This window comes from Athene cunicularia (genome assembly GCF_003259725.1).
Source record: "Athene cunicularia isolate RWA chromosome 8 unlocalized genomic scaffold, athCun1 chr8_part1, whole genome shotgun sequence".
NCBI lineage: Eukaryota > Metazoa > Chordata > Aves > Strigiformes > Strigidae > Athene > Athene cunicularia.
Window position 1 is genome coordinate 10,853,559 of NW_020799109.1, and position 18,425 is coordinate 10,871,983.

The 18,425-nt window shown below is 39.5% G+C and overlaps 1 protein-coding gene across 1 annotated transcript in view; it reads left to right on the forward strand.

The window, feature by feature from the left end:
- The window catches only part of TESK2 (testis associated actin remodelling kinase 2), a 70,541-nt gene extending 52,584 nt beyond the window's left edge, over window positions 1-17,957 (forward strand). The window contains exons 5-10 of the mRNA XM_026853546.1: window positions 5,506-5,588; window positions 7,393-7,468; window positions 9,071-9,154; window positions 10,220-10,306; window positions 13,777-13,912; window positions 16,086-17,957. Coding sequence (XP_026709347.1) covers window positions 5,506-5,588; window positions 7,393-7,468; window positions 9,071-9,154; window positions 10,220-10,306; window positions 13,777-13,912; window positions 16,086-17,098 — 1,479 coding nt within the window. The 3' untranslated portion in view covers window positions 17,099-17,957. The remainder of the gene's footprint in view (window positions 1-5,505; window positions 5,589-7,392; window positions 7,469-9,070; window positions 9,155-10,219; window positions 10,307-13,776; window positions 13,913-16,085) is intronic.
- The last annotated feature ends 468 nt before the right edge of the window (window positions 17,958-18,425 follow it).

Sequence of the window (18,425 nt, forward strand, 5' to 3'; positions counted from 1 at the left end):
ACAGGAACAAGAGAGACTCCTTGACAGTGAGAAGTAAACATCTAGGAGTCTGCTCATTTTTTTTTTAAGACTGATCATGTCTACTCTGTGACTATCCAGTCCTTTCTGCTAGTGTATAATGCCAGTCTCTGGCCAGGCCTTTCATCCTTGTTCAAAGGCTTTTCTTATTTTTGCTCCCTGTTCCTGCCCCCCAACATTATTGTTCAATCTCCTTGTCTGGCTGACTGCAGTTACCCTCTACCTAGTGTACCTCCTTGATGCTTTATCCATGCTATTTTTCTGCATTCTGGTCTTTAGTATGTTCAGCTATTTCTAGCTTTCCCTCTGTTCTGCTGCTCCAGGTTAGCTCTGTTTCACCACCACCACTGCTGCTAGACCTGCAGCTTCTTACATCCTTGTAACATTCTTTGGGATTTTTTTCCCCCTCTCAAGAATGTGTCTTGACCCTGATCTTGGTCCCTGCCAGCCCCTAGCTTGGACTCCTGCTCTATATTGTCACCTTATTCACTCTTTCAAATTGCTTACACAGCATATGTCCTGTCCCAGTCTACTTTTTGCAAGGGTGGCAAAAGGTATATCTCAGACAGAGGTCTCATCATGTTTCCAGTTGAGAACCTGCCAAATATGGCATGATTAACATAGGCTAATACTTCTGCGGATTTTTTATTTTCGTTATTTCAAAATTTGCTTGTAACATATCCTAAGTTTGTTCTCCCCAGCAGCTGAATTGTCTTAGCTGAATAACCCCCTTCCCAAAAATCCACTACTAAAGCTCTTGATTAAAAACAAACAGGCAAGCCCCCAAACAAATGCCTTTTAATTTTGCAGAATTATGTACAATTGAAAACAAGGTCTTATGATCAATAGTAGGTTGTGAGTAGTTTTAGGGAACATTGTGAGCTCTGCTGATAAAATCTATGAAGAAATTCTAATCTCTAGGCATATATATATGCGTGTGTGTATTCCTGCCAACATCTGCTTTCACTTCACAGTATATGTGTAATGGCTCACCCTTCTTTCATTGAGAGAGGAGCAGTCTCAGTTACTACAGGACAGAATCATGCATGTAAGCAATTACTGTGGGTTATCTGATGTAACATAAATTCACTGCCTTTGGGCTTGAAAGTGACATACTCTAACTTCCTAACTTGTATGCTGTTCGCTTGTTTAACACAAAATAAAGTCAAGCAGTGAACAGAACCTTTGTCTGATGAGTCTCATACTTGCTGCTGCGGTTGTAAGGTCCCCTTTGTGCTAGAGTAGGCTCTCGTCTGGATATTTTGCACTGCAGGGGAGGGCTTACACTGAAAAAATTAGCTGTTACAGATTATTATTTCAGATGATAGTCGTAGTACTAAACTTTTACTGGTACTTTGGGACCTAAATAGAGCTTGTCCCTTAAACAGAATGGTTTTAGTTTCAAAAGTGTATCTAGTATTGTAAGCTTCCTGTTGTACATTTAATTGTCAATGGTGTTTTGCCTAGGGGATAGCACTTTAAAAACAGCTGATACATCTCAATTGGCCTTTAAGTATTTTAATTCAGTAACAGTCATCAGAGGGTTGCAAATGGCACTGCAGTAGCGTTCCTGTATTTTCTGGAGTGCAATAAAATCCCTGAGGAGTTTAGCTTCTATGTCATATTGTAAAATAAAACGGTGGAGTTTCTTCTTCTAAGCAACTTATTTTTAACTCAAACTCTTGAGTCTATTTTCGTTTTTGTTTATGTAAAAGGGAGAGTAGAATATTGCATTTGTCTTAGTAGGATTATGCTGTGCAAAGCAGATGTTAAGCTCCTGTAACACACAAAGGGGGCTTTATGTTCTTTCACATCTGTCTCTGCATAAACAGCTCTGTTAACTCTTTAGAGCTCATGTACAGAGCTCCTTGCTTCTATTAAGAGTCTGCTTCAGGAAGGACCAATGGGGGTTCCCATTTCAGGGAAAAAAAGCCCTCGAGAACCCAACTGAAGTCAAATACTGCCCTCTTTGACTGTGTGAGCTGCCAAAGGAAAGAACATCCCTGTCTGTAGAGGTCCAAATAGAAAGCTTGGGAAGGTTGTCATGTTTTATTGCCTTGCATCTTAAACAAATAGTGCAATAGTAAGTCGAAAGCATTTTCTTAAAGCTGGTATTGTAAAGCTGCTTGGCATTTCATCTCATAGGCAGTTCTTGAGAGGCTTTTTGCACTAGAGAGGGGCTTGAATTCTTGTATCTCTATGCCAAAATTCATTAATGAAACTTCTTCATACCAAATTGATAAACCCATTTTCTTTCTTGTAGAAAACAAGAAATATCACTTTGTCAGAAGAAACAGTGCAGTATGTTCTGTTGTACTTTTCCTACTAAGATACCACCTCTAGCTTAAGTTTAAAAGCTCTTTATCAACCTTTTAGTCTCTAATGAAGCTTTGTCCCTTTTTGGTCTTAATTTGTCTTGGCAGCAGAATATGAATGCTTAAAAAAGCACTTGCATTGAGTGCACGTGAACTACCCGTTACTGTGGGCTGTGTAAGTCACCTTTTCATGAATTGCGTCTTAAATCTGCTATCTAAACCATCTGTGCTGTGGATTTGGTGCAGTATTGGGTAATGGCTTTACTAGGGTGGGAAGGGTGGAGAAGTATGGTGATGCTGAGGGTTGGCCTTGAACACTTGGAGAATCTCAGCACGAAATGAAACATTGTCACCGGCAAAGCTTTGTCCTGATGAATGAGCAGTACAGGCTTGAAAGGTGATGCCTGACCACACTAGTATCCGTAGAAGAGATTTATTGATGATGTTGGTTGGCATAGGCTTCCATCCTTTCTGGGTTCTAGGAAATTGGTGCATAGTTACATTAAAAATTGCACCAGTTGAATTAAATAGTTTAGTTTTGCTACAGTGAGTATTTGTAGTGACACTGTCATTTTTTTGTCTGGTGCATATCACCTCCCCATGTCTGATTTAAGTGTGACTAAAAAAAGACCCTCTTGTACTGGAATATGTATTCTAATGAATTTAAATTCACACTTATATTTCTTCATATGCAGACAAAAGACGAACTTCCACTAACGAGAGAGAATAGTTTAGATTCCTTCTTTATGTCGTTTAACATTGTGCAGCCTACCACAGCAGAACAATTGATCAGTACTTTACAGCAGAAATGTTGTTCTAGGCTTTCCTCCATTGCCTTGTCGTGGTGTACTGGCCTCTCCTGCAGGACCTCTGGATTCCACGGCAGCAGGTGTTTGGTTTTTCGAAAGGCCTGCTGTAAAAGGGAGCCCTGCTTTGCTGCGGGCGGCTCCTGCTCATCTGGGAAGGAGCTCAGAGCTATCAGGTAGCATTACTTGGCAGCTAGATTGGATGTGCTATTGGTTTAATTTATGATTTATCTAGGAATAATCTGCTTGTATAACAGTTTGATGCTGTGTACCTGAGAGCTGAGACTGCCTGGGGCTTGGTGGGGGGTAAGATTGTTCCTCTTCAACTGGTGATGTATTGCTGTCTAATAGGATGTGATTGTATATTGGTAAGAAGCTGAAGGAAAAATTGCTGACAGGATGATGTTGCATTTAAAACTCCTTTTGATATCAAAACAGCCCTATAAATTACTGCAGATCTTAAAGTTGGTAGAAATGTTTCTACAGATTTTTAGTTACGTTGAAAGTAGTTCCTAGTCTGGATTAATATGTTCCCCTAAAATTTTGGAGACCAGGGAGAATAACCCTTATCCACAAAAAACAGAAGATAAAATGAACTACTGTAGTCTTCCTACTCAAAATGGAACAAAATGTAAGTAGACAAAGGTAATGCAAGAAGGAAATCTAGACTTTAAAACTAGTTATTTTATGAATCATAGAGGGGTTTTTAAAAAAATGTCAAATTACAAATCATCTTTAATTGCTGAGAAATCTATGGCAGAAAATAACCTGACATTTTGTTGCATAAAATAGTACCCTCATTCTTGTACAATGCAAAATGTCTGGTGTTCTCATGGACTTGTTTGTGTGGTACACAATGAAATTCCACTTGTCTGAATCATTTGAGTAAGATTTTTCTGAAAAGTTTTATCCTTCTCAGTTTTAAGTCCACTTACAGTGACCAAATGTTTAAACAGAGGCAAGCTGAATGAATGTGCTCTTTGATAAATGATAACAAAGCCTGTAACTGAGAAGCTTTGCTGCTCTTTGGACAAGCATGGTTGATTTAACTTGGTACATGTTTATGAATCCCCATACTAGCTCTATTTATTATACTTGAGTCATGCTAAATAAATAAAAGTTTGCATCTCAGGAGCCAGCATGTGTTTCAAGAGGCTGGCACACATTTTCTTTACATGATTGCAGGAGCAGCTTGCTTAACCTTTTAATTGGCAGGAAGAAAACTCACTTCATGGCCTGAGCCACAATCATCTCTGAATAATGTAAACAGCAATGACCTGAACTTGATCTTTTAGACAAGGGACTCACTTTTCTTGGTAGTTGCATTATACAGACAAGCTAATGCTCCGGGGTCAGCGAGGGGCTTTTGTACATCCAAGCACAATAAAGCTAGAAAGTGTTTCCTGCTGTTTAGCTAATTAATGCAGGGTACCACTCTGTAGGAGTCAGCAGTGGTTTTGCTGCCTGTCACTGCTATTGTACTGCCTGCAGAAAGATACAGAGCAAGGCATGTGGTAAGGGCATGAATTCTCTGTCTTGCTCCACCTATTGCAAGACAGAAAAAAAACCGGGAAGTCAGCTATTGATTCATTCAGTGAGAAGGGAAAAGATGGGGTAGTGAAACAAAGAATATTTCTGAGTTGTAAATAAATAACAAAAATAAATCAATAATACCTTGCATGTGATGTGATGCTGTCAGACCAGAAATATCTGTGTCCTTAAATTGCCCTCCCTCCTGACACTGGAGGGCACATCTGAAAGAAAAAGATTGACACCTTTTCCCTTCAATCATGTTTTATGATGTACTGTACAATAAAGAATTCTATTTGAGACTTTAAAAGCACATGTAACTTCGTCATATCTCACATTTTCTGATTAAAGTTACTGCAAAGCAATGAGTTCCTTTTTAGTGGTTAATGTAGCAAAATATACAAAGGTATTTAGAGTCTGCTCTGATCTTGTATTCTGGTCAGGTACAGGCAAATTGTAAAGAGAAAATGTAAGGTGTCATAGTGAACAGCATGTATTGCATACTTGAGCAGTAAGGGAGCTAAATCATATTAATTCTTGCTGGAACCTAGCGGGTGCATGCTGCCTGTGGCTGCCTGCTTTCACAGCAAGTTTTTAAGTGGATTATTAACTAAGTGTAAGGCTGTTTGCAGCATCTTAAGTTTGACAGACACGTGATTGTGCAGGGGGGAGGGTAGGGGAAAAGGGTGGTTGCTTTCAGACGAAAGCTTCTCATAGATGAACATCTTACAAACAATATCTTGTAGTCTTGTTCCAGATTAGAAATAAATAAAATGAATGGTATATGGGTTTCATGCCCAGACAATAACTTTTCTGGTTTTGTTTTTAAATTCCAGAACTGCTTAATAAAACATGATGAGAACGGATACTCAGCAATAGTAGGAGACTTTGGTTTAGCAGAGAAAATTCCTGATCACAGGTATGTGAACTAATCAAAATATAGTGAGAATTGCAGTGCGATTGCAGGCCAGGAGATTTAATGAGCCAGATCCCTGCAGCCATTATTGCATTCTGATAATTGAAAAAATATCTTTGGTCTAGAACTGCAGGCTGGATGACCAAAATGTTCTAGCTTTAATTACTGTCCGTATTGATAGAATTAGTGGTGACATTTATTCTTTCAAAAATGCTTCAGTGAGTATAAAAATTACTCAAGCTTTTCAGTAGATCTTCTAAGCAGGTACTTACTTCTTGCTATTTTCACAAACAATATTCAGTGGCATTCCAGTATTATTCTCTTTAATCTCCAGGTTGTTAAGATCCAGGTTTATAACAAAGAGATATTAAAATTACTGTCTAACAATGGCTCACCATTTTGCTCTCCCTAGGATGAAATTATAATCTTAAATCATTTGAGGAATGCACAGGAGACTGTCACAAGCTATTGTCACAATTGGAAATAGCCCTTTTGTCTTTCCTCCATTAGGGAGATCAAGGACAAGAATTTCATTGTTCTCTCTGTATATTGACTTGTGTATTTCAGAGTATACTGTGAAATGTGCTGTCAGATTTTCTTCAGTGTGTAATTCTGCATAAAATAAAAGCCTTCCAGCTCTTCTGACTACAAAGAAAACAATAAAACTTGGTCTCAGCTATGCACTATTTTTAAACCACACATATCCTAAAACCATACCTTGGGAGGTCTGAAGGCTTGCATTAATGTTGATGAAATACTGATCTAAAAGCTTAACAAAGTGAACATCTTAATTCTGAAACTACTGATAAGTACAGCCAATATGTATCTTGTATGTTCCTGTGGAATCTCTACCCTTTAAGGTGCTGAAAGCTTCAGCTGTTTGTACAAATTCATCACAAAATCAGGAAGGCATCACAGGTGCCTTAAGATGGTTCTTAATATCCAGTGTCGAGATGCCCTGAAAACTGATAAAACTTGATACTAAAACAAACATAATTGTTAAATTAGCCACCATTTTTGTTTGATCTAGTCTTACATCCATTTTCAAATGCAGTTTTGTGGTTTCTAGTTTGCTGACTAACAAGCCATGCTATTTTGAGGCCTTCAGAGACTTTTTTTTTTTTTTTAAAATAAAAGGGTATCCCTTCAAGGTCAGCTGGGTGGCAAGCTGGAGGCCTTTCTTAACGTGCCAGTATTCAGCCATGTGGAAACCTTACAGATATTTCAAAATGTCTCTCTTCTGATTACTTCGAATTTTTCTCTATTAAAGGATTCCTCTGGTCCATCGACTTTTTTTTTAAAAAACACAGTTTGCAAGCAGTCAGTGTTGAATACTTTCTAGAGCTGCTTATTGGTATACATGTAGGGGTGAATACCTGTATGTCTTGTTGCATGAATGGAGAACTTGACATCTAGCCTGAAACTGATGTCCACAAACCCTACTATGCATAGATGGAGCCAACTCTGCCAAGAGTGTGGAAACCAAAACTATTGAACAGCTGTGACCTTAAAATAAAAAAAAAAAAAAAAAAAAAAAAAAGAGAGAGAAAAAAGTGGTCAGGCACTTAGAAACTGGAAGTAGAATATGACTAATTTATTGAAGCTTTCTTCTTTTACCTTCTCCACCTGCTATTGAATGTTCCAGTGACTCCAGTAGGAAACCAGTGTAGAATACAGTATGTTATGGAACCCATTTACATCAACTGGTGAAAATTTCTGCAGATACTTAGAAAGATAATAGCAGTGCCTGAGTGTTCTTCTCTCTCTCCCCCTACACCCTTCCTCCATCTATCCCATATCTATATAGTGAGAAGTTACCAGTGGTGGGTTCACCCTTCTGGATGGCACCAGAAGTTCTGAGAGATGAACCTTACAATGAAAAGGTAAGGCACATGATGTAAGTGGACTTTAGTCAGATGTTTCTCTTCAATGGCTTTATACAAGTTTTAGAATTTCCATAATGTTAGAATTGTTATTTTCATTTGTGACCTTACTGTACTCAGTAGATCATTCAGACTAAAGGAGTATGTGAGTTCAGTAATTAATGGCATAAGATGAAATACCTTTATCATTATTCACTGTTATGCTATTTTCATTCTGAAATGCCCCACATGCAGAAATACAGTAATGGCTTGTTGACCTAACATAATTTAATGAAGTCTCATGAGAAATGTAAGATTGCTTCCTTGACTATACGTTAGTGAAATCTGGGTAGAAATAAAAGGTTTCTATGTAAACTTGTACAGTTATTTTAAATTTTTAAAAAAATTAACATTCTCAAGATACCTGAAGAAAAATGTTCTCCAAAAGTATTTCTAAGTTTTCTTCTTTGTGGCATTGGTAAATGTTTCCTTCAGAGGAGGATCAGATCACACAGGATTTTAGAAAAAGTATTTTCAATCAAGCTCTTCTTTACATGGGATTTTCTCTCCCATGTCTAACATTGTGTACTTCAGCCCTGCAAATGCAGCTTTTCTGTAATAAAGCCCACATCCTGTACCTTTTTATAGGTAGTAGTCAATAATCTATTTAATTGGTGATACTTTTAACTTGCAGGAAAGCAGTAGCTACCTCAGTAATTAATGTAATAATTACCATTTCAAAGCTTTTTTTAAGAGTTCCAGTTGACCCAAATTAATAATAAAGTACCCAAATCTATGGTGCCACATTATTCACTAATCCTAGGACATGGAAGACTAAAGAAGAAGAAAGTCTCATAAGTCATCAGCATGAAAGGTGACCTATACACCTGACTGATATGTAAGGGATGAGGGATGCCAACTTCTGCTCTGTAGACTTTTATTCTATGTTTCCCTAAATTTTATTACATGATCAATTCAGGTGGGTGGAAATCTGAGGAACTGTGCAATTCCGGGCTAGTTAAATAAGTGATTACTAAGTGTCATGGAAATTTCAATGGAAATTGATACTGGTATACAGTGTTACTAGAGATTTCAGGCTTTGGGATAGACACTGTTTTCTACAGAGGTACTGAACTGTGAGGAGAGAAAAATGTAATTTTTCTTAAAAAGAGCGTAACAGCATTAATGTTCTGAATAAACTCTGATAATGTGCATTCTAAACCCAACTTTCTAACCACAGTGACATATAGGTATGTCATGTTTTGGCTATGTTTTTAATTACTCTCATCTGTAAGACATCAAATGCAACTTCACCATTCTTTATGCAAGGAAGGGGTTTTTTTACACTGCTGATTTACGAGTGATTTGGTGGGGTGTTTTTCTTTTTTCAAGAGTTTTAAAGTTATCATTGCTGTTTGTGCAACAAGAATGCTTCACTGTGAGCATGTGTTTCTTCACATAGAAAGTGTTAGCTATAATGCAGTTACTTGGTGTTTTAAGTCTGTGGTGTTGGTTTAGTTGTTTCACGATAACCATTTGGGGTAAGGAGAAACTCAGTGGCAGATAAGAATGCTGAGTATTCATAGCTGAACCATGTAGCTATTTTTTTTTTTTCTCTCTCAGGCGGATGTGTTCTCCTATGGTATAATTCTGTGTGAGATTATAGCAAGAATACAGGCAGATCCAGACTATCTCCCTCGCACAGAGGTAAGTGGTTATGTTTATAACATTGGTGGGTGGTGGTAAGTATGCCATGATAATGGCTGGCCTTTAGAACTTCTGGCACTGCTGCCAAAGATACGATGAATAGGTGTTACATTAAAAATAGCCTGTAAAAGGCTTTTGTTCTTCTGTACTGTTATTGTAAGAAGCTCCATTGAAGACACTTTCACAGAGACTGTCCAGCTGCAATCCTCATGGGAAATCCTTTCTGCCCCTAACTGGCAGAACATTGAGAGCATTGCAGTGACCTTCCTTTTGTAGAGTGATAGCTCATGTGGACTTCTTGCCAGATTCAGAACAGAGCACTTTTGGCACACTGCATCCACTAAGCAGCCCCTCCTTGTGAAAGGGGCAGGAGCTGTGTTAGCAGCAGCTAAAATAAGCTCACCCTTATTTTTGTATAGACTATGCTAAGCACTGTGGATCTGAGCTAGAATCAACTAGTCAAACAAGATACTTCTTGCATTCCTCAGTTGACTTTTATTTGAGTCCCTTATGCAGGGCAGCTTTTGGCCCTCTGTTGGTGGGGTCTTCCAAATTGTCTATCCGACTGGTTCTGAAAAGGCAAAATTTCTTAGGTCTTGAACTGCAGTAAATAAGAGATCTGTTTTACCAGTCTATCATCTACTGAAAAATTAACCATTTTAATTGAAATATTCATCATGGTGAAGCCCCTGGTTCTATAGCAGACTGTTAATTTACACTGTGAAAGTCACCATGGTGAAATATCACAGTATAAGATATTGCTTCCAGATTCACATGGGCAGCATTTCAAGTGCAATGGATTAGAGTTGAGTCCAGGAAGAAGTGTGGGCTTTTTGAAGTCAGCTCATTCTCTTACAGGTATCTTGTATCAAGTAATCCCTGTTGGGAATGCTGCAGTTCAGAGCGTGCATGAAGTTTTCTCAAAATCCTCTGTGTGTAGCTGCTGAGAGATGGTGTTCATGGTTATTCCCAATAACTCAATGTAGGGACCCCCTGAAAAGAAGATGCTTTGGGCCAGATAGGAGACTTTGTTTATATCTCTATGCTGTATTTTTTTTTGTACAGAATTTTGGATTAGATTATGATGCCTTCCAGCACATGGTGGGAGACTGTCCCCCTGACTTCCTCCAGCTGGCCTTCAACTGCTGTAATGTGAGTATCTTACTTGAAGGGGAGAATCCTAAACTGGAGTGCTCCAAATCCCTCTGGCTTTTGAAGACAGAGCTTAACACGTTTACAGAAGAGACTTGAAGAGCCTACCTATAAAAGCAGCATACATTCTGATAACCCAGAAAGTCCCTTGCAGTTTTTATAACCCTTCCCTTCCCCTTGCAAAAAAGGTGTATCTTGTGTTTTTGCAATTCTGTGTTCTGTTGTGCCAAACAAACAGGTCTGGCACATTGAACAACTTCTTGCAGGCTGTTCAGGCTGATCATAACCAGTTGTATGCTATTGACACTGGCTGGCCCTCAGGCTGACAGAATCCAGCTGTTATTGTGCACAGACCTACTGAGCTGTGAAGAAGGAATTCTGCGTTGCTCTCACAAACAGAGGGAACAAACAAATCAAGAGCAGGCACTAAACTATGCTGAAGTTTCTATATGCTACATTTTGGAAAGGGATAATCCTCTAAATCCCTAGCCTGTATTCCAAAAAAACAAACTTGGACCCAAATGGTTTAGTATCAGTAAGGCTATAGGCAATGTGTTGTATGGAGTAAATTTTCTGCCAAGTATTTGAGTAAAATTTTGATAGTGCTGAATACCTTCATGACTCCTCACTGTGAAAATTCCAAAATACATCTCTCTTGTGGGTTATACCACAACAGAGGTTGCTAGTACCTTTATAGTAAACTGGTTTATATGAAGTAAGAGAACCTGAGCTTCTACCAGATTCAGCTGAAGTTGGGCATGTCCAGTTTGCACAATTTAAGTTGAGACAACTTCAAAATATTTAACTGCACAAAACTTTTCCCCTTGACTCCACAACCAGGCCATGCTGGAGCCAGTGCCAGCACTGTGTGCAAGTAAGTTGTTTGTAAGAATCCTCATCTCTCCATACTCTTGGTGCTTATTTTTATCCTGAACTCTCTTTACTTTGTAGTAGCACAAATGCACATGCTGAAGGGGAGAGCAGTATAAAGGTGAGAATGTGAGCAGGTGGGCGTGACTGCCACTCTTGACACAAGATAGCATAATTTAATTCTAAAAATGCTGGTGGAACTTAACTCTGGACAAGCTATTTCACTCCTCTGATTTCACCTTAGTATAGTGGAGCTTGCTTCACCAGGACAGTGGTATATCTGACTCATGTTTATGAAGTGTTTTGATTATGCAAGCACTAAAGAGTTTGGCTAAAAGTAGGATTTGACTTTGGAAATCTCAACTATCACCTGTAGACTCCAGAAAGTGTACTGCATCCAAACACATGGTGTGTGATACAAAGCTATTTTTCAGAACAGGTAAAATTCACAGTAAAACTACTCATGAAAAAGGGGCAAGTGACTGATAAAAGAATTTGATGTGTTCAGAGAAAAAAGGTTTTTCTCCTACCGATTATTGTCAAATGCTACCTCTTGTATAATAAATGTCCCTTCCCTGAATTGAAAGTGGAAATTACTGTCTTGTGATCAAACCATTCACATGCTAATTTCAGTGTTGGGCATGGTGTAATTCACTTTCCTATTAGAAGGAAAAAGGTGGTGAACAGGTAAGGCTTTCTTACATCTTCCTAAGCAGGCTGTGCTTCAGTAGTAGGTGATCTGTGTGATAATTTGCTTGTAGACAAGGACATTTATATAGCTTTTTACTATTTAACAGGTCAACAGACAGTGTAAACTGTATAGCTCAGCTGATTAGTTGAACTAATCTGCAAAGCCCTGGGGTTTTCTACAGCCAGGAAACATGTTTTAGGGCAACCTAAGAAAACCAATAAAAACTGACATGTATGAGTAGTAGATTAAATTTTCTTTAATTTGCTGTTATAAAGTGTTTTTTAAAGTAGTACATGCAAGGAAGCCTAAAATTTAAGGATCCCCAAGAACTATAAATCTGCTCCAACAACTGTAAGTCTACTTGTGCAAATACTTATAAATGTTAACAGGTATGATCATGCAAAAGGCTTACCAGCACGAGCTGAGCTGTAGGCAACTACTGCCTTGAGGAAGAACCTTCTATTCCATTTGAGCAGAATCTGGACTGCTCAGGGATGGAAGAGTCAAATGTTTCTCTCGGTCACTCTTCCATTGCTGCTCTTGTCCTGGATCTTACCTAGCACAAATTAAAATAGCCAGAGAGCTCTTTTACTTCCTGAAGCTCCCTAAACTTCCCAAATTAGTAAATTTCTGAGAGTACAGAGTGTGTGCTTTGGTGTTGCCCCGGCTCTACACTTTCAGCGCAATGGGGAAAGCAGAAAAAGATGTTTTGCTGTGCTAGGAAATGCCTGGAAATTGAGCTCTTCAGGTGTGATTTGTTTGGTTTTTGTTACTGTACATATGAATTTTTAGCCCTTTACCCTGTGTTGTTAGAAGGTGTTCTGGGATTGCTGCTCATACAAGTTATCTTCAGAAAGATGCATCTTATAGGACCTGTGAGGCAGAATTAGGGAGGTCTTTAGGGTTTGTTGTGTACAAAGCACCACTGTTCCCTTTGTACTAGAGGTGAGATCTGTCTGGGCTTGTTCACTTTGAAAAAGCCTTTAGAAGGCTGGAAACAGGAATCGGGTCAAGTGGAATCTTTTTTAATAGTGTAATGAGGTTAATTTTAAACTGTTGAATTAGACAGTGCTACCTACAGTAGTAAAACCTGTAACATATATACAGGGTCGCTGTTCAAAATGATGAAATGCCCTCTAAGTTACTACTTAAATTAAGCTGCTTGTGTTGGGCTTTGAGATCCATTTCTACTAGCTGAATAAATAAATACATACTGATAAATACAAACATTATTATGTTTGAATACATATTGATGACTAGGGGAGAGATGTTTTAGTTGGGCAAAAATGGATTTTTTTCTGTTGTAGTATTTTGTCAAGTTATGTAACCAATCTTGCTTTCTTACAAGACAGACCAGTATACCCGTAAGGCTTATTAACAGATTGAAAGATACAACATTTTAAACTTTAAAATCAGCAATGCCATTTATGTGTGTGTTAATTAAAGCCACAATGAGATGATGGAAGAATTACGGACTTTTAAAGAATGACATAGCCAACTTGTTCTGTTTAATCCGTATTGCTTCAGGCACGTTTTGAAATAGCATTGATATATAATCTCTGACTGGTAAATGGAGTCCAGAAAGAAATCCTTGAACTGCGAAAGCTGTTTAAAACAAACCACCCTCCCTCACAAGCCCTGAATCTAAGAGCTTCCCACCTTTTCAATTTAAAATGCACCCTCTTCATAGAATGTTTACAACTTTATAATTAGATGTGAGAGGTATAAGAGACATAAACTAGGACAGGATACTACTTTTCCTCTTCTTTACTTCAGTTTTTTGCAGTGACAACATGCTGCTTAAAATGGTCTTGAATTTCCTCAGTTCCCTCAGACTGTCCCTCCATCCACTGTGCAGAATAGCATGAACAAACCCACTTGAGCTGATATGATTTGTGTGTATTCACAGATGGATCCAAAGTTGCGTCCTTCATTTGCTGATATTGTCAAAACACTGGATGAGATTTTAAACCGCCTGAGAAATGAAGACTCGGAGAGAGAGAGGAAGTTTTTGAACCTTGACAACAGTGAAAGAAAACCCAAAGGTAAGTGCCTGTATTGTACAAACATTGCTGCAGGCTAATAGCAAGAGGATAAAATGCTTCAGATTCTGAAGACTGGTATCTCAGCTGTATATGCTATTATTTTATAGTTCGAATGATTTTATTCAAAGCCTGAATTTTTTTCTGGAACAATGCTGTATATTTTGCACTGCAGTGTCCTTCAGGGAAAAAAAACAGCTAACTGTTTCTTAAAGTGCCTCAAAAGATTCTGCCTTCACGCTCTTGAGGGGAAATACAGAGTTCATTTGGAAGTGGTTTTGTAAATTCCTAATAATATGTAAAAATCCATCAACTTTTGCTTTGTCCCTGCCATACTTAGTGCATATACATAATTTCTTTGGTATATGCTATACGTAACACTTAAATTCCTTCCTTCCTTCTTAAATTCCTTCAGGAGGAAGAGCAAAGAAGATGCAAAAGTATTATAAAATATCTAGAAATACCCTGAAAGACTAGAAAAAAGATGAATCCCAGATTTGCTTGGGAATGCTGGCCTTGAAGGGCTTTCTCTAAAGCTGTCTAGTGCCACCTGGTGTGGGGAGCAAACTGCAAGCAGTTCTTGTAGGCTGGGGCATATTCTGACTTGGGTATCTTTTATGTTTGTAAACTTCTGGCATTGGAATCTTAGAGTACAGTAAAAATAGTTTCTCATTGTGTATATATAAATACACATTATATATACATATCTATCTGTAATATGGTTATAGATTGAAATAAGTTCTGTATTTCAAACCCTATGGAGTGTATGCATGTAGTACTTCTCCCACACCTGGAAAGTACCTAAAAGAGGAGTGAGCTAAAAAGAAAAATTTTTGCTTGTTTGGGATTTTGATTTTCTTTTTCCTTTTCATTTTCCTGGCATTCTCCCTTTGGAGTACATGTCAGATTTGCATCTTCTTGGAGAAGTGTTACATGCTGTTCTTTGACTTGCGTAGCCTTTCCTAGGTGGAGTGACTGTAGTCTAAACTCTGCCAGTATTTAAAGGGAAAAGTGGAAATCTGTATGAAATTATACTGGAAATTATAATCAAAAGGACATATTTCTTTGTATCCATTTGTTATTCCTCTATGACAGCTCTTCAGAGGTACCTTGAGAGCCAATGGCAGATGCATGTTCCAAACACTCAAGGAGTCAGCATCTTTTCCTAAACAACTACAATTTTCCCATCCTGTTCTAGTGAGAAAGCTTTTATTTTTTTTATGTGTGTGCGTGCATATGTGTGAAAATAAATATACACATACATGCATGCGTACAACTTTTTAACTCCTATTCATTAGAGACAAAGTCTCCATATATCCTTAGTTTTTGTATTGTATAATGTACTGAATGAAGGCTGAGATGGAATGATTTAAACTCTTCATGTTCATGTGTCAGGAGGGGTATTTATTTCAGTCTTAGACTTTTCCCATCAGAGCACAAAAGTCCCAATTCCTTTGGCAACTATGTTTTTTACTTGTTCTCTCTTATGCTCAGTATTATCAACAGATCTTGGGCAACCTCTGCTGGAAGCCAAGATGATAAATCTAGAAATGTGTGAATTGTTCTGGTCCAAGACCATCCTGTGCCATCTCTGCTCTGTCAGTGTACTGGCAGTGGGGAGGTTTGAAGGGGCCCTAGAATACAGGGTTTGGATAGAAGAGGGAAAGACTTCCTCATTCCTACCAAACTTTGTTTCCTTTCCTTTTGTGGGTTTGTTTTTTTGTTTTTTTTCTGAAAACATTATTGTCTTGCCAAAGTAGCATCCCCTGTAATGTGGGTGGCAAATTTGATCATGAAATGATAAAGCAGCAGTCCAGCTTCAGTGCCTAGAGAAGTAAAATGGCATTAACTGAACTTGCTTTTCCTCAAGTCTTCAAGATAACTTAAGTATGAGGCAAGAGAGAAAGTTTTGACTGCCTTACATTTAAAAGGTCCTGTGGACAGGGCTGCCAAATCTCCACATTTGAAACCAGTAATACACTGAGGAGAAGAGAACAGTGTACTTGTGTTTGTGCAGGAACTTGTAAGGAATAAGCAGACATGTGCTTATGGAAGATACTTTGGAACATCAGAAATACAGCTTTTTCTTTACAGTTGTTGTGAAGGCTCTGTGAGTGAGCAGACATGCTCATATATAGTTCCTTTAACCTAAGAGTATTTTTTTTCTTCTACTCAGGGTCAATTGAGAAAGGACCTGGAGTAAAACGTTTGAGTTCTCTGGATGATAAGATCCCACCCAAGTCACCCCGTCCACGTCGGAATATCTGGTTGTCACGCAGCCAGTCAGATATCTTTTCCCGCAAGCCTTCCAGGAAGATAAATGTGCAGGACCCCTACTATACGCCAAACAAAGGGTTAGGCCGGAAAGTTAATCCCTTCAGTGCCCGGGAGGACCTCAAGGGGGGGAAGATCAAATTCTTTGACATGCCAAGCAAGTCTGTGATTTCCCTGGTGTTTGACTTGCATTCTCCAGAGGCAGGTGGAGGCCTGAGAGCCAGCCAGTCCCAGATCCGGCAGGCGTATAGCACAGACTGGCAAGAGTTCTCCCTTCTCCCTGGGAGGAGATGCAGATCACTTCCTCTCTCTCCTGAATTGCCGCACAAGGAATACGGCCTGTTTGGGGGACTGTCCTCAACTGTCAGCAGGTGTGACCCAACCCAGCTAGGTGCAGAGGTTCGGCAAAAACTCCTGAGTAGCAGTAAATATGGTGTGTCAGAGATTCCCCCCTTTCAAGCCAAGTCTCACAGGCCAGAATTTCTTCCTGTACCAGGACAAGAGGAGGATATGGACTGTTCAGATGGGCCAGTGGCCCAGGAGGAGAATGGGTTTTGCCCTGTTGAGAACACGTGTAGAGATCCATCACGTAATCAACCATTAGTGCTGGCCCAGCCTGAGCTGCTACATTACAAAAAGCTCCCAGCTGAGAATTCAGTGAACTCTGAGGGACATGACTCCTCACAAGTGTTTGCAGGTTGTCTCCCTTCTGAAGAAATGGAGGTGGAAGATGATGTACTGAAAAATACTCTGCTAGAGTCTCCAAAGCCTCTGTTCAGTGTTAGTCCCTCTACTGAGCTGAAGAGAGAGGCATGGCTCTTCAGGGAGCAGGATGGGGACAGTCCTGCCCCCTTGTCTCAGACTTCCTCCAACATCTCAGCAAGTGGCAGCACACAGTCAACTTGTGACATATGAAGAGAGAGCTCAAACTGAATGTGCCCTTGAGGGAACAGTTGTTCCCAGTCGCTTAAACTCTTATTTTTCTGTAGTGCTGGGCTTCATAGTCAAAAGAGACTCAGCAGATGGTAGAAACTGGCTGTCAAACAGATAGCTGCAGACAGCATCTGGAGAGACTGATTATTTTAACTTTATTTCAAACTGTGCTTATTCCCTTCCCTGATTTGCATTAGGAGGGGGAAGTACTCCAGCCAGAAGGGCCATGTGGGCCCCACAGTCCTTCCAAGAGGCAGCAGCCAGAGCAGGCACTTTGTGTAAACAGTTTGACCTGGATTCCAGCATGGAGCATTTCAAGGCCTTAAGCTCCATGTTGGGTAGAAAGAGTGACCCTTAGGTTTTCCCTCTTCCTCTGACTGACCAGCTGCTCTAAACCAGTACAGATTTTGCATTAACATTCTGCAGCGGTGCGCATGAGTGGGAGCCTCTGTTTTAGAAACAGGCACAGGGATCTTTCAGAGCTATGTTGAGCAGATAGGATTGCTCTCTGGTCCCAGAGCTGCTGTGAATGGTGTTGCAGCATTAAACAAGCTCTTTCAAAAGCAGCAAAAACAAAACCCCTCATGCTGGTGGCAATCTGTAGGCTGAATCACATGACAAGTACTTTGCAATTAACAACAAGAATAATCTGTTCCCTGGAGTTTCATTTTTCCCTTGGGATTTGGTAATGATGTGTAATACATCAGTGCAGGGAAGCAGGATGTGGTAAGCACTGCTTTCCTCTTTGCACAGCTCTTCATGTACCTTCGCCTGAATGTGGATGAAGATTTGTCCATGGCACGACAGCCATATTCCAGGCATTGTCATTTCTGGGCTTCTGAAGAAACTGCCAGTGAAAATACCAGTTGTACTGAGCTTCTGGGGGGTGTGGGCTCTTCTCTCTGAAGAGCTGAAAGAAGATTGTGATCCGTTTCTCCAGAATAGTTAGTTAAATACAGTATCTACATCACAGTTGACTAGTACCACTAAGCTGAAAGGGTCACATTCACCTCCCTCTCTGGTACAACATCCCATCTCATTGATACCACTGCAGTAATGATGGTTCCTTATTTGAAACCAGACTGCTTGGTAGAGGACAGGAGTCCCCTGCTTGGGGAGGCTGCCAGCAGTGTTCCAGCCACACAGGTGCTCTTGGAGAGGATAGACAGCAGACTGACAGAGGGGCTTTGAATTGTCAAACTGAAGAAAATTAGCTTGTCCCAAATTAACTTTTTTTTTCCTTCTACAGAAAGAAGCTGTTGTCTTCACTGGCTTCTCCTGTCACTGAATAAGAGCTGTCTCTTATACA